Source organism: Acanthisitta chloris, unplaced genomic scaffold (genome assembly GCF_000695815.1).
Source record: "Acanthisitta chloris isolate BGI_N310 unplaced genomic scaffold, ASM69581v1 scaffold432, whole genome shotgun sequence".
Lineage (NCBI taxonomy): Eukaryota > Metazoa > Chordata > Aves > Passeriformes > Acanthisittidae > Acanthisitta > Acanthisitta chloris.
Window position 1 is genome coordinate 10,729 of NW_008660797.1, and position 15,009 is coordinate 25,737.

General features: G+C 38.9%; 1 protein-coding gene across 1 annotated transcript in view; it reads right to left on the reverse strand.

Moving 5' to 3' along the window:
- The window catches only part of ZCCHC6 (zinc finger, CCHC domain containing 6), a gene marked incomplete at its 3' end in the record, with an annotated part of 23,833 nt that extends 9,491 nt beyond the window's left edge, over nucleotides 1-14,342 (reverse strand). The window contains exons 1-9 of the mRNA XM_009069932.1: nucleotides 13,880-14,342; nucleotides 8,501-8,676; nucleotides 7,843-7,959; nucleotides 6,923-7,100; nucleotides 5,366-5,454; nucleotides 4,414-4,465; nucleotides 2,613-2,682; nucleotides 1,632-1,758; nucleotides 776-895 (exon numbers count right to left, since the gene is read on the reverse strand). Of these exons, the coding sequence (XP_009068180.1) occupies nucleotides 776-895; nucleotides 1,632-1,758; nucleotides 2,613-2,682; nucleotides 4,414-4,465; nucleotides 5,366-5,454; nucleotides 6,923-7,100; nucleotides 7,843-7,959; nucleotides 8,501-8,676; nucleotides 13,880-14,342 (1,392 nt within the window). The remainder of the gene's footprint in view (nucleotides 1-775; nucleotides 896-1,631; nucleotides 1,759-2,612; nucleotides 2,683-4,413; nucleotides 4,466-5,365; nucleotides 5,455-6,922; nucleotides 7,101-7,842; nucleotides 7,960-8,500; nucleotides 8,677-13,879) is intronic.
- Nucleotides 14,343-15,009: the final 667 nt, after the last annotated feature.

Here is a 15,009-nt window from a genome sequence, read left to right on the forward strand (position 1 = left end):
CAGAACAGACAGCCCAACTGTGGTCCTTGCACACTAGACAAGCATAAATATTTATCTTTCAGTTAACAGGACATTTCTCTCATCCAGTTCAGAGCAGAGAAGTTTTGGAATGAGTCAATAACATACTGAGGTAAATTGTTAACTGCAAGATCCGTGTAACTGGTTACAGAAACTGGAATTTGTACACTAAATATAAAAAGTGACTAACAACAGAAATGGTTGCCATGAATATAACACTTAAATGGCATCCTGGAGAATTGGATTCTGGATTAGCATCCATAATAGAACTCCTGATATTAAGATACATTTCAGTTTCTTAACCCAAGAAATACATGCTCAGAACTCCTACTCTGATCCCTTGGGCACATGTCACACCAGTGTGATCCCCAAATGTGGTCTCTGCTTTTAAGAATTCCATGTCAAATTCCAAGATATTATTGGGATATAGCTATGTGGATTGGGTTCTCAAAAGTCTGGAAATAAGGTTGAAAAACAATGAGGAAGCAAATAGTTGCAAGACACATTATTCAATGCCCAGCTCTTCTTATTCACAAAAGGGGCAACAGAGCACTTAGTGACTAGGATTGTGAAATGCATCCTTACAGCCAGGTACACAAAGGTTAGATGCAGACTGGATGAATTCACTTTCTTTCTTAGCTCCTGCAGAAATGGCTTGTTTATGGTGTGTTCAGAATAGCAAGATGCTGACAGACTGCACACCACCACAAGCAACTGGTCCTCTTATTCATACTATTCAGTGTATCAATACACATACCCATGATCCCAAATAAACGGGTAGAAAAGGCTCTTTCCTCTGTTGTAGAAAGAAAATAACCATCAAAGCGAACACGTAAGGTGACAAGCCTCCCTCTTCAGGACGATCAACACAGCACAACTGTGAAAACAATTTGTGCAGTCATTAAAGTTTCGAGTGATACTATGAATAATCTTCTAATTCCTGGTCAGAGGTCTGTCACATTAAATAATGCCAGAAACTCAGATATCTCTGAGTTCTTAGCAGATGGAATTTGATCTCAAGGCCTGTCTATTTACTGAAGCTATGTTACTACCATAATACGTTCAGTGCAAGAGTCAAAGGATGCAGACTGGCAAAACAGCATACAGCACATTTTCAAAAAATGAGAACTCCTTTATACGTAGACACAGTACAAGTCAAAAGTTTTTCAATTAAATAAGACTTTAATTACAGCCACTCAAAGTTTTAGAACAGGTTATTTTAATTTACAAGAAGGTTTTCACCTACTGTGGAGACAGGCAGCTTTTTCCTTCTTCTTCACGATGAATTAAGTTTTTGGGAAACTGGCAATTCAATTTCATACACATTCCCTCTGACTTGTTTGGTAACAGAGCAGGATACTTACAGTCTGCATGCCACTGAATGAAGCTTAAAATTCCACTTTTGAAATTTAGTGGAACATTATTACACATAAATGATAGTTATATGGTTTATAAAATTTACAATTTACAAAAAACTATATCCTTATTCCAACTCTTTTTACAAGGACTGTTTCAACAACTTGTTTTCTAAACCGTAACTACAGTCTTACCAACATAATATCAAAGTTCATTCAATATCTATCCACAGCTGAGGGAATACAAATGACTCTTACCTTTGCCCAGTGCCTGAAGGCAATTACTAAAGGTACTACAGTAGGCTCCAGCTTTCCAAGTGTAGCCAAATGGTTTGCTGTCAGATAAGCATTCTCATTCCCTGCACTCACTTTACAAATAAGGCCACTAAAACCCAAAAAGAAACAAAAGATTTTGGTGGTTTTTGTAGAAACAGCCATAGGTCAGGTAACATCTCACAGAAAAGTGTAGCAGAAGGCTGTAAGGAAAGACTTAAAAGCATCTCTACATGGAAAGCAGCATGAAATACCAATTGGACTGATGGTTAGGTTGAAAATAAATGCATTATAATTTTCTGTAAAAGTGTTTTAAGATACGATTCAAATGTAAATATTTACTTATAACGATATTAATTTACTGAACTAAAAAAGCGACACCATTAATTTCCTTCATAGAACAAAAGTATCTTCCTATACCACACCCAGGAGCAAATAGTTTTTATGCCATTTCCACAGCACATGAAATATTTTCAAACACTGAGAAATCAAGGTAGTAGCAAATAACCGGCAATATTTTTGTATCAGTAATTGTTTACAGAATGTTTCATGAATCTTAATTAATATCCATTAAATGGGCAAATTAACTATCTTCCACTTGTTCTCAAAGTACTAGTGAAGCTGAGTAAGCTGATCTTGCTGTTACAAAAATCCATAATTTAATATGGTATGTACACTACCAGTAACGAAGGAAAGTTTCTCCTTAAGCACTTTTCCCAAATGGAAGGGTAAGGGTACATGCTGGAAGCCATAATGGTTGAAGGGATTGGGAAATACACAGCTGAGGACAGAACAGCCCTTACCCTTGTATTCTAGGCTAGGAATGACTTGCCCATGAGTGCTAGTTTGTGTTTCAAGATCCATGGAACTGTACTAATTTAGTACAGAAACATCATTTATCAGATGTTGGTACATACAATTTACATTGCCATATACTAATAGAACACACAAAGTGACAACTGAGACCTTTGTTTTTCTCTGCACACCACCACTGGTATTCTAGCATGGAAATCTGCGTCAACTTCCGTAAAAGACTCTAGGTGGGAAAAAGGAAAAGGAGAAGTCACATTAAGCAAGGTGTTGACAAAAAATATGCCAAACTGGATGCAACTGGAGAAGTACAGCCACAATGTCAGCTTCTAATACAATGACTAGTTTTGAAGAAAATTAACTCTGTGCACCTGATGATTTGCAAGAGTGACAGGATTAATTTAAGTGTTTCACATGTGATGGGAAGAGTATGGCCTATGCAATAAGCACCATTAAAAAATACTATATAAAACCAGAATTTCCAAAATTCCTATATACACAGAAGTATAATTAAGGAGATATGTATTGGTTGAGGGCTGGCTTCAGTAATTCAGACATACAGACAGATCAACAGCACCTGTGAAACAGCATCAGCGTGACAGACAACAAAACTGCTACATCAGTACTATGCAAGAAGAAATTAGCAAAGTTTGCTTTCCCTGGTTCTCTGACAATGCCCTATGTAAGTATAGAACAGGTTTAATGACAAGATCCTTTCAATTTTTCTCTTCTTATTCTTTATATAATCTCCAAATATGATTCAGCTACAGTTTCATCTTAACACTAAAAAAGTACAGATACTACTGCAGTTCTTATCTGAGTGGCTTTACTGATCCAAACTGAGCTTATTTTTTGACACCTCACTCTTCCACTGGGACAGGAAGAGAGGAAAATATGAAACAATTTTAGATACTCAACTCAAAAATTCTGAAATGACAAGGTTTTCTTGGTGTCACCTAGCCAACGGGACACCTAATTGCTGTGAAGAATATCTTGCTTTTGCCACTGGGGTACCTCAAACACCTAACGCTCTGTCCCTAAACCTTCTCACTCATAGAAAAGGCTTTGCACAAGATGTTAATGCAAATATTACTTGCTTTCAAAACACATTTGAGATCCTAGCTTCTCACAAGATCTGGGTCTTCATTCCTCTAACCTGGCTGAAAAATAATCCCATTCTCAAAGACCATAATGGTCATTTGGCCAGACAATAAAATACACATATAATGAGGGTGGGGGTGGCAATGCAAAAAATCTACGTCAGTGAGTACTTGCATGTTTAATACACATGTTTGGAACCGTATGCTCTGATTTCCCAACTGTGGCAATAAAGCAGTAAAGCTACTCTCTGCAACCTGCATTTAAAAAGGACAGCTCGCTTTCCCCTCATATTTTAACTTTTTTCATTTGGGTAGGTGTATTTTTGTTTAACACCTTAAACTTTACTTCCCTGTATTAATGCACAGAGTTGCATTCATTACCTGAAAGAACCGCACATGTCTGTATACACTCATCTGTACATGGCCTCACTGCACCAATAGGCAGGTGCACATAATTACAGGAAAAGAGACCGCAATGTGAAAGTACATTACCAAGTGCCCACTACATGTTACGGAGCTTAGCCTACTTTCTGTACTATGCATAGCTAACAGAGCAGTCTGGGCAAAGAAAGACAGCAGTCTACCTGACGTGTAATGACATCTTCACTTACAATGGAGAAGAAAGCCTCTCACTAGGAATTTCTCATATCATCACAAACAATGGAACTTCAAGCCTCATAAAACTGAATACCAAGCCAAAATTAGTTCTGCCAATGTTTTCTTTCCTGCAGTACTTTTCAGTCTCATATCTACCTAAAACAAGAATACCATGTGGTTTACCTGTTCAACATAGATCAAATTCAACAACTAAGCAGTAATAATTTAATGGAATTGAGAAGGCTGCAATTTTCTCTTACCACTGTTATGGAGACTTTCTTGCACAAGTAAAAGAACATCTGGTTGAGTCATCTGTCAATAAAGGGAATAAAGCTGTTTCCATAACTGTCAAAAAGGTGATTTTCTACAACTCAATTTCAAACATTGCTGCTAGGCATACTTGGCTATTTCTAAATTGTAAAATGAACAGGAACTCAGCTTACTTTAAAGGAATACAAAATAATACTGGAGTAATTGTAAGTCAAGTTATTTTCACCTCTATCAAAGGCTTGGTTATTGGGAAAAAACCCACAACAATAAATACTGCAATGTGTTTAAATATGACTGTGTTCTGACACAATGAATTTACATCACATCAAAGACTGGATTTACCTTTCAAAAAACTATATGCACTTTACGAACTTGGATCATTCTTTGTTTCCTAGAGGAAATGCTAAATTCTAACAATCTACTACACCAGGAATAAGTTTGAGTATGGAAACAAGTCGTTAACTCCTTTTCAACACTCAAGCACAAAGAGACATAGAAAGAACTAGCATGACAAAGCAAGACTTTAAATTACCCCACATATACATAACAAAAGATGGTTTCATGGCTCAAATATAACCCAGCAGTCAAAATGTGCATATATCAGTACAGAAACAAGATCACAGAAGTGCCATTTAATCCAACTGTAAAAGAAGATCAATAATGATCTGTCTCACAAGACTGCTAGAGTACAGATGCTCTAAGTGTTTTCCATTTTTCAGAAGTAAGATTCAATAAAACACAAATCTGTATTATACTGCCTGATCACTACTGTTGTATGAAGAAATGCATGTTATTTGAAGACCAGGCCAGCTCTGTTTTACCCAGTGGGTTTTCAGAAAAAGTGTTACTACTACACTGTAAGATATATTTAAACTATAATCTATATAAGTATGCAAACATTCAAAACCACTTAGACATACTTAATAAAATGGTCTTACTTACACTGGCAGGAAACTGGATATCAATGTTTATGTCTGAAGTTTTGAAACCAAATCTGCTGTAGGAGGACCCATACAATCTCAATGAACACTCTGCAACAAAACGAAATACACTGCATTTACTCTATACCTAATTCTAACTGTGTAGCTACTTTAGAGCATTGTCAGTATCTCAAACCTATGCCTAGTTTTGAAAAGCACAGTAAATGAAGAAAGGTCTTCAATAGCACAGAACTCTTACTGTCTTCCATACTGTTGCTAGTAAAGGGTCATGAGGTTCAAATGTTCCCCCATGTCCTGTTCATCTCCACTTTTCACTACAGGTCTGTTTGTTATGAGCACTATTATAACTGAATTCTGAAAATTACATTGCTATATGTCATGGTTTAATCCCATCCAGCAGCCTCACAGTCACTAGCTCACTCCTTCACCAGCAGGATGGGAGAGAGAATCAGAAGGGCAAAAGCTGGAAAAGTCACAGGTTGAGATAAAGACAGTTTAATAGGGAAAGCAAAAGGCACACACAAAAGCAAAGCAAAACAAGGAATTAATTCACTGCTTCCCATGGGCAGGAGGTATTCAGCCATCTCCAGGACAGCAGGGCCCCATCATGCCTAACAGTTACTTGGGAAGACAAACACCATCTCTCCAAATGTCTTCCCCTTCTGCCTTCTTGCCCCCACTTTATATACTGAGCATGATGTCATATGGTATGAAATATCCCTTTGGTCAGTTTGGGTCACCTGTCCCAACTGTGTCTCCTCCCAATTTCCCATGCACTCCCAACTTCCTTGTAAAGTGGCAGTAGGAGAACCAAAGAATCATAGAATTTTAGGGGTTAGAATGGACCTTACAGATCATCTAATCCCAACCCCCTGCCCTAGGCAGGGACACCTCCCAACAGAGCAGGTTGCTCAAGGCTTCAGCCAACCTGGCTTTGAACACTGCCAGGTTTGGGGCAACCATAGCCTCCCTGGGCAACCTGTGCCAGTGTCTCACCACCCTTGCAGGAAAAAAACCCTTCCTAATACCTAAATTTTCCTAAATTTACCTCCTTCCATTTGTACCCATTGCTGCTTGTCCTGTCACTGCAGCTCCTAACCAAGAGCCCTCAGAGAGACCCTCCCTTTGTGCACCCCTGTGAGAGGTTTGCCTTTCTCTCAGCACTGCTTTCGTTCTGCAGAAGTGCTACCTGGCAAGCTACTTCCCATACAACATTTGTGCAGAAAAGGCCCTGGCTCTGTCTAAGTTCTGCTCAGTAACAACAAAAACATCTCTGCATTATAAAACCTGTGTTCTGCACAAATGCAAAACACAGCCCCATACTAGCCACCGTGAAGAAAATTAACTCCAGTCAAAACCAACACATATGTCGTTCAACAGACCAGCAGCAAAAAATGCTGCTTTAGAACTTACTTAGCCAAGGTTTTCAATTACGTTTTCACTTTATAAGCTGTTGGGGGTTTGGGTTTTTGGTTGATTTCTTTTTTGTTTGCATAGTTTTTGTTGTCACTGTTTTAACTTGACATATCTAACATTTAAAACAAATTGCAAATAATACCTGGCAACTTTTGGCGCAGTAAGTTTTCCATCACTGTTTTAATGTTGAGCCTTTCTTCTCGATCTTCATTATTTAAGCCAAACTCCTGCACTACATTTTCAATAGCAACACCAATAGCTTGTATCTGGGAAGGTGTTGGAGGAGGCAGAGCAGTCAGCAGCTGTTCTTCTTGCTTTTCCTTTAAAGATAGTAAGAGTGATGTTGTAATTATTTTCTTGAGTTGCTTAACATGCTAGAATGAATGCCAACAACTCATCCCAAGTAACACCACCACAGGTTTTTCAGATAACATAGCTAATTGGAAGCAAGAACATCAAGAGAGAAACTGTGTCAGCTATGAAGAAACTGATAGTGCAGGAAGCTTCAGCAATGTGCAGAGGTATATGTATGTGTGTATTTGGTATGCTAAAAAACCAAACCACCAAATCTTTCATCACCTATGTGGTGTGAAAAGGTAGGAGTTAAAGAGGAAGAAATATAAAGCCTGCGTAAGACATTTTTGTCCACTTCGGGTTGAGAAACTAGAAGTCAAGTAAAACTCACGTTATACTGGAAGTTATTTTGATGCCTATGTTCGAAACAAACCTATTTCCTTTACATATAAACAGATCTGTAATACTTCAAAAGTGCTTAATTTTTAGAGTATTTCTGAATTGAAATCTTCACTCTCACACATAGATTATAATTTCTAATTCTGCCATAACAAATATATTTGCTTAATTCTACTCCTCATTGCAAAGTCCAGGTCCCAGATCTAATCTATTTTAGTGATATCACTAAGCAATAGTTTTTAAAAGACTGAAACATGGTAAAAAATAAATGCAGAATGATTTTAAAAGCAGTGCAATTTCACTGTCATTAATGGGGTGAGGAAAGTTTCATAAATCTACAGTTTCCACTTTTTCTTGTCCTTCACTCACCTTTAGGCTCTTCTTGTGTCTCTTCTCTTTAATATGCTTATGAGCAAAAGCCACTGACTCCATCAAAACATCACATAATTTGCAGGTATATTTTGCTGATGGGTAGCTTCGAAGTTGCTAAAATAAAGACAGTAAAACACCCAAAAATATAGCAAGGCATTACCTTCACTTCATTCACTTGCTAATTTGAATGACTAACTCTGAAATCCAGAACCACTCACTGAAGCTTTCCTAACTCCACATTTACAGTCCAAAAGTTTGAATATCAAATATAATACCACAAGAATGATGGTACTGTGTCAATTATGTCCAACATTTTGTTTCTCACAGTAGCAAATACCCAATGCCCATGGAATAATATATTAACTGAACAAAAAACTGCTCCAGCATTTTAACTGACATCCAATGCTAATTCATGAACTAAAGGAACAGACACTTTTGTGCTTGAATTGCTTGTATTCATTCTAGGAGAAAAACTCAAAGGATAACCCTCCCTCTCTTGACAATTCACTAACAGCACCCAGTTTTATGTTACTTAAATTCTATAACTAACTTTTCTAGGTACATTCAGATAAATTGCTCAAAGTGTACCCTCTGTATTGTATTTATAAGCAAAAAAAAAAAGAGGAAGTGTCTATATAAGTAAAGACAGTGGCACCTTCTTTAGTCTATAAATGCAGTCTCGCTTCAATCGTTCTTCAGCTTGATGGAGCCCTAGAAGTTCTTTTGCTGACAGCACAGACTCGTCTATGACTGGACCATCCATGTCATCTTGATCATACTCTTCTCTCCTCATTCTTCTTGGTCTTCTGGGTTTTCTAAGCTTCTTCATTTCTTATAATATTTTGAGAGCAAATATGTCAAATAACTGCAGAGTACCGCAAAGCATTTTTTTTATAAATTTTTCCTTAATTACCATTCTACAATGTGTGAGTCAAAGAAGGCACAATTCATCTATCCTGTATGGTTTCATATTCTATTCTGTACAAGTCTGATAATAATAAGAGTGTATATGTGTGTTATAACGTATGGCACCATTGTTCTGAACTACCAAAAAAACCCACTAGTTTGTCCCACTGAAGACAATGACCTTATTCGGACACCTTTGTTAGAACTGGCAAAAACCCCAAAAACTAAATGCAACAGACTTCTCTGCCTAGCTGAAACAGACCTGTATGTCATTATAATGAAAAGGCAGAATATAACCAAACATTTCAGGATGCCTGGCCAGGCTTTGTATATGAATAAGCTAGACTCAGAGACCATGAACAAGTATCACAGAATTAAAAAGTTTAGGCTAACCTGAATGATTTATAAGAGCTAACAGTACTATGATATAGCACTACCATGGCTTAGCTGACATACGACAATTTATTAACAGTCAGTTATTACTGGTAATAATGCCATTTGCCCTTCAGCTAAACCAGCATGTGGATCAGTACTGCCTTCACATTATTAAATAGACAAGTGAAAAATAATAAAAATCCCTATTGGTTACAGAAGTCAATAAAGAATGGATTGCTAAGTATCAGCACAGGTTGCTTAATAAAGCTGTGAAACTGGCATAAAAATAATGCTTAGAAAGCTTGCAATGTTAACAGCAAAAGTTTTGGAACAAATTAATGTGAACACCACGTCTACTTTTAAGCAAACTTGGTAATAATTTTGAAACGTTAGTTGTTACTGGTCCAAATACCTGTAAAAATCATCTCAGGAATGAATATACACAGGTCAGATTTCCGCATGTGACTTTAGATCGCATCTTACCTTTCACTTGCACAGCTATATGGAGTGTCCAGATGCACAGAACTTCTAAAGCTTCCCTTCTTCTAAGAAACTTTATACAAATTCCTTTGACTTCCAAACCCTTATCATAGCATAACATTTTAATATGTAATAATTAAAAAAAACAACAATAAACCCCCCGATAATATACAACTGTCCTACCAAATACATTTATGAAGCCTAGACAACACGGATTTACAAAGGGAAGGTCCTGCTTGACCAAGTTGATCTCCTTCTATGACAAAGTGACTTTCTTGGTGGATGAGGGAAAGGCTGTGGAAGTAGTCTTTCTGGACTTCAGTAAAGCATCTGACACTGTCTCCCACAGTATCTGCTAGAAAAACTGACTGCTCATGGCTTGGATGGGTGGACTCTGATGGGCAGAAACCTGGCTGGATGACCAGGCCCGGAGAGGTGTGGTTAATGGAGCTAAATCCAATTGGTGACCAGTCCCTAGCTATGTTCCCCAGGACTTAGTTTTGGGGCCAGTCCTACTTATCGTTATTGATGATCCGGATATGGGGACTGTGAGCACTCTCAGTAAATTGCAGATGACACTAAGTTGGGTGAGAGCGTCAATGTGCCTAACAGCAGGAGAGCTCTACAGAGAGACCTGGACAGATTCAATGGGCTGAGGACAAATTATTGATGTTCATTAAGGTGAACTGCCAGGTTCTGCACTTGGGACACAACAACCCCTACAGGTTGGGGGAGGAGTGGCTTGAAAGCTGTTCAGCAAAAAAGGACTTGAGTGTGGTGGTGGACAGCAGCTCACTATTAACCAAGAGTGTGCACAGGTGGCCAAGGCCAATGGAATATTGCCCTGTATCAAGAACCATGTGGCCAGCAGGACTAGGGAAGTGATCATCCCCCTGTACTCGGCACTGGTGAGGTCACACCTCGAGTACTGTGTGCAGTTTTGGGCCCCTCACTTGAAAAACAACATTGAGGTGGTGGAGCAAATCCAGCGAAGGGCAATGAGACTCATAAAGGATCTAGAACACATGTAGTGTGAGAAATGGCTAAGGGAATGGGGTTTGTTTAGCCATGAGAAGAGACAGCTCAGGAGTGACTTCATTGCTCTCTACAGCTCCCTGAAAGGGGGCTGTAGAGAGGTGGGGGATGGTCTCTCCTGCCATGCCTTTAAGGAGAGGACTAGAGGGAATGGCTGTAAACCGAGACAGGGGAGATCCAGATTAGATGTTAGGAAAAAGTTTACACTATTAGGGTGGTCAGGCACTGGAACAGATTGCCCAGGAAGATGGTAGAGTCACCATCCCTGGAAGTATTTAAGAGGTTTCTGGATCTGACACTGGAGGATATGGTTTAGTGGTTGCAGTGATAGTGCTAGGTGGACAGTTGGACTTGATGACCTTAAAGATCTCTTGCAACCTTGATGACTCTATGACATGAACTTTGTCAACCCTGAGCAATGCTAAGCCAACCTGTTCTTAAAGGCCTTCAGGTATCTACCCATTCCATGAGCTGTCTAAACAATCTCTCTGGTACTTCCTTAGCAGTACCAGTAGAAACTTGCCAGTAGGTCAAAGGTGGTGATCTTGCCCTTCTACTTAGCCTTCATCAGGCCACACCTAAAGTATTGTGTCCAGTTCTGGGCTCCTTAGTACAAGAGGGGCACAGAGCTCCTGGAGTGGGTCCAACAGAGGGTAACAAAGATTATTAAGGGACTGGAGCACCTCACTTACAAGAAAGGCAGAGGGAGTGGGCCTGTTCAGTTTAGAGAAGAGACAACTGAGAGGAGCCCTCTAATGCCTACAAGTATCTGAAGAGGGAGGTGCCAAGAATATGGAGCCAGGCTCTTCTCAGTGGTGCCAACCAATAAAACAAAAGGTAGTGGGCAGAAACTGATGCACAGGAAGTTCTACCTGAATACAAGGAAGAATTTTACTGTGTGAGTCACTGCACATTGGAACAGATTGCTCAGAGAGGTTGTGGATTCTCCATCACTGGAGATATTCAAGAACTGTATGGACACAATTCTGTGCCAAGTGCTCTAGGATGATCCTGCCTGAGCAGGGAGGTTACACGAGATAACCTCCTGCAGTTCAGAACCTAACTGATTCTGTAATTCTGTGAAATTTTCCCTTTATTCCTCATCTAAACCTTTTCTGCTCAATTTTAAGCCCATTTGCTTTATATCTCATTTGCTTGAAAAGAAACAACACATTACTACATCAGCTTTCTACTACCTTTTTAGACAGCAGAAGACTGTTATCATTCCTCCCTACCCATTCATTCGCAGCAAAGCTGCACACTGTTTACACTTTGAGCAGTTTGTTTTCTATGTGTCCTGGCAATCTTCCTCTTCTTCAAACTCTTTCCATTTTATTCATACAAGTGAGGTGCCAAAACTGGACAGAGTACTGCAACTGAGTTTACAAAAGACTTTTAGAAAAAGGGGTACTTGAGGCTGCAAGTCTTTTGGAATGCCTCACAACACCATGACACTCAATATTCTTTACCATCAGATTCACTATGATTTCATATTCTTCTCTGAAAAAATACTACTTTATAATAACTTTTCCTCATCTGTTTGTACACTTGACATTCCTACTTGAAAAATGGCATTCACATGTCCTTTGTATTTCATCCTACATGTAGGTCACTTCTCCAGTTGTGTATAGTTATTTTAATTGACCTTCCTGCTTTTCCGCATTCCGTTCCTACCAGCTCCACAGCATATTCAATTTTAACAGCACACAATTAACAAGCATGGTGTCTTCACTCATCATTAGAGTATTATAATAAACACTGAATGGAATAGAATCCTCGCTCGCTAGATGTTTGCTCAATGCTTCTTATAATTCTGACAAAATCTTCAGTATTTTCTGAGCATAGTTACCTAATTAGCACTGCAAGTCTCTTGCATTAATTTAGTTCAGAGAATTTTCCTCTAGTTTACTTACAGAACTCACAGAAGAGTGTCTAAAGTAGTAAAGTACTAGTATTAGCAATATCTACCAACTGCTTTTGCCATAAGCACAGGGGACTGATCATTACTTTAAATAAATATATTAGGACTTGGCATACCTTTTCCTGAATAAATCCACACTTACTACTACTTATCTCTTTGCTACCTTTCAAATACTTACAGTAGATTATATTCTTTGGTGCAAAACAGACTCCCAAGATTAAAGTGGTGGTTTTTTAAATTCCACCTTTAAGAGACACTTGCCCTTTCCTGCATGTCAAAATCTCACTTCTTCTGAATAATTCCTTAAGTATGACGGCCAGTGGTTCCAGAAATCTATTTCAGTGAGTTCCTGAAGTTTCATTACATCCAACAAATTCAAGAACTTGTGAAATCATTCTACTCTGTTCTCCCCTCATGTGAGGTTGAGCTGCGTGCAGCTTACCTGTAACAATGAGAGGCACTGGGCACCTCCTCACAGTTTATCTTTTTCGTGACAACTGATACCAAAGGAAAGGACATTTAATTCCTGGACTTACTGGTACCAACCAGCAATAGCTTTTTTTCTCAGCAAAGGGTCAGATCGAGACTGTCTATGGCTCCCACTCTTAACTAAAACAAGACAGATCTCTTGTCATCAGGTGTTCCGTGTTAGCAGCACCTCACCTGTGCCTTAGTCTTTCTTATTTTACCTAATTATACTTTCCTTTAAAGCTTCCTCTTTCTGCTTTACATGCACTGAATGAAGCTACTACGTTATTGATCACTTTATTGTCCCTCAGCCTGTCATTCCTTGCATTTCAATGCTTTGAGCTTGTACTCTCATTATTAGTACCAGCTCCGCATAGAGAAGTTCAGTATGTATGGAGAATCAGATTTGTGTTATTGTTGTATTAAGTTCTCACAACACTGATGCTGCACTGTTTACAATTTTCATTAAGTTGTTCCAGACCTCATTGGTAGCACCAAAATCTGTATGAACTTAATTGAAACATCCCTCATCGGCCTTGACAGACTCTATTGAATTGTACAGGGAAAACAGCAACAGGAACACTATACAGATGCTGCAATCTACTTACTCCTAGCAGTTAGAAACCAACTCACAAAGACAACACAATTTAAAAAACAAGTTCTGTCTCATTTGCTGTAACCATTTGTTTAAAGTACTGCAGTACAGTGCAGTCGAAAGTATGTAATATATGACAGAACAAAATGATAGTTTGCTTTGATAGTGAATCTAGAAATTTTATTTTTCAGTAACCAAAGCAGGAAGCTACCTTACTGTATGGCTACGTATAAAGAAACAAACATGTTGATTACCAGAACTTCCTTTCTGCATGTCTGGTACATCTGCACTCAGTAAGTCTTCCTGAAGTTGCTGTCTTGCACTTCTGGTTCCAGCACCTTCATGAGAGGAGTCCCTTCTCATTCTGCTATGCACAGGCATCCAGGCAACAGATCGGTACTCTCTCCAGGTGTCAGGAGTACCACGGTGGTCATCAAGTAGCCACTTCTTCATTTGGTCTCTCTGGGTATCAGTTAACTTTGACCCTGGACTGTAGTTTGGAGTTTTAAGTGAGCCTGGGCCACTCAAAACACCACGTGGCCCTTGCCTGGGACTGCTTCCGTAACAACCTGATGCTCCCTTTTTCTTCTGAAGGCTGGTATCTGTTTTATTGCTATGGCCACTTCCAAATTCATCCACGACTCGGCAGTCCTTCTCTAAGGGACTTCCTTTTAATTCTTCTTGTTTGGCAAAGCAAGGTTTTGTAGCATCTTCCATGGTTACTGCTGTTCAATTTGGTTCCCACCTAGAAATCAGAAAGATAAAAGCTGCATTTTAAAAATCAGTCAAGCAATAAACACTGGCTAATATTTGTTAAGGAAATCTCAACCATCAGAGCCTTGGCTCTGAAATATCATTGAGGCAAGCAAGTCTTGGTGGAGACCAAAATTTACTCGAAACAAAGAAAAGGCAGTTCAAAACTCAGCTAGGTTTCTTCCCTTAAAATTTCTAACACCTACAGGTGGTTCATAAATGCAGAGACAGCCTGAGGCTTTTTTGGGCATTAAGGTCTAGATGCCTTTAGGGCAGACAGCCAATTTTAAGAGTCCATATCAGTTTCAGCTTTGAAGGAGTGACTGAAGAAATTCTGCAGCATGTAGAATATGCAGGAGGCAACAACCAGGATGGCCCAAAAGCCATTTTAACTATCTGAATATTCCCCTTTGCCCACAGCAGACACGCTGTTTACCTTGTTAAGAATGAAAACTCTGATGATCAAAGGAGACAGAGTTATAGAAGCTGAGTTGCAGTCTAGCTGTCAGACAAATATGAAAATATGGTTTAGAACCAATGCTGCAACATTCTACCCAAGCCACCACTGTGAGGTCTCACATCACTCAGTATTAAGCACTCATATTTCATATTATTTCAGCATTGTCCAAAA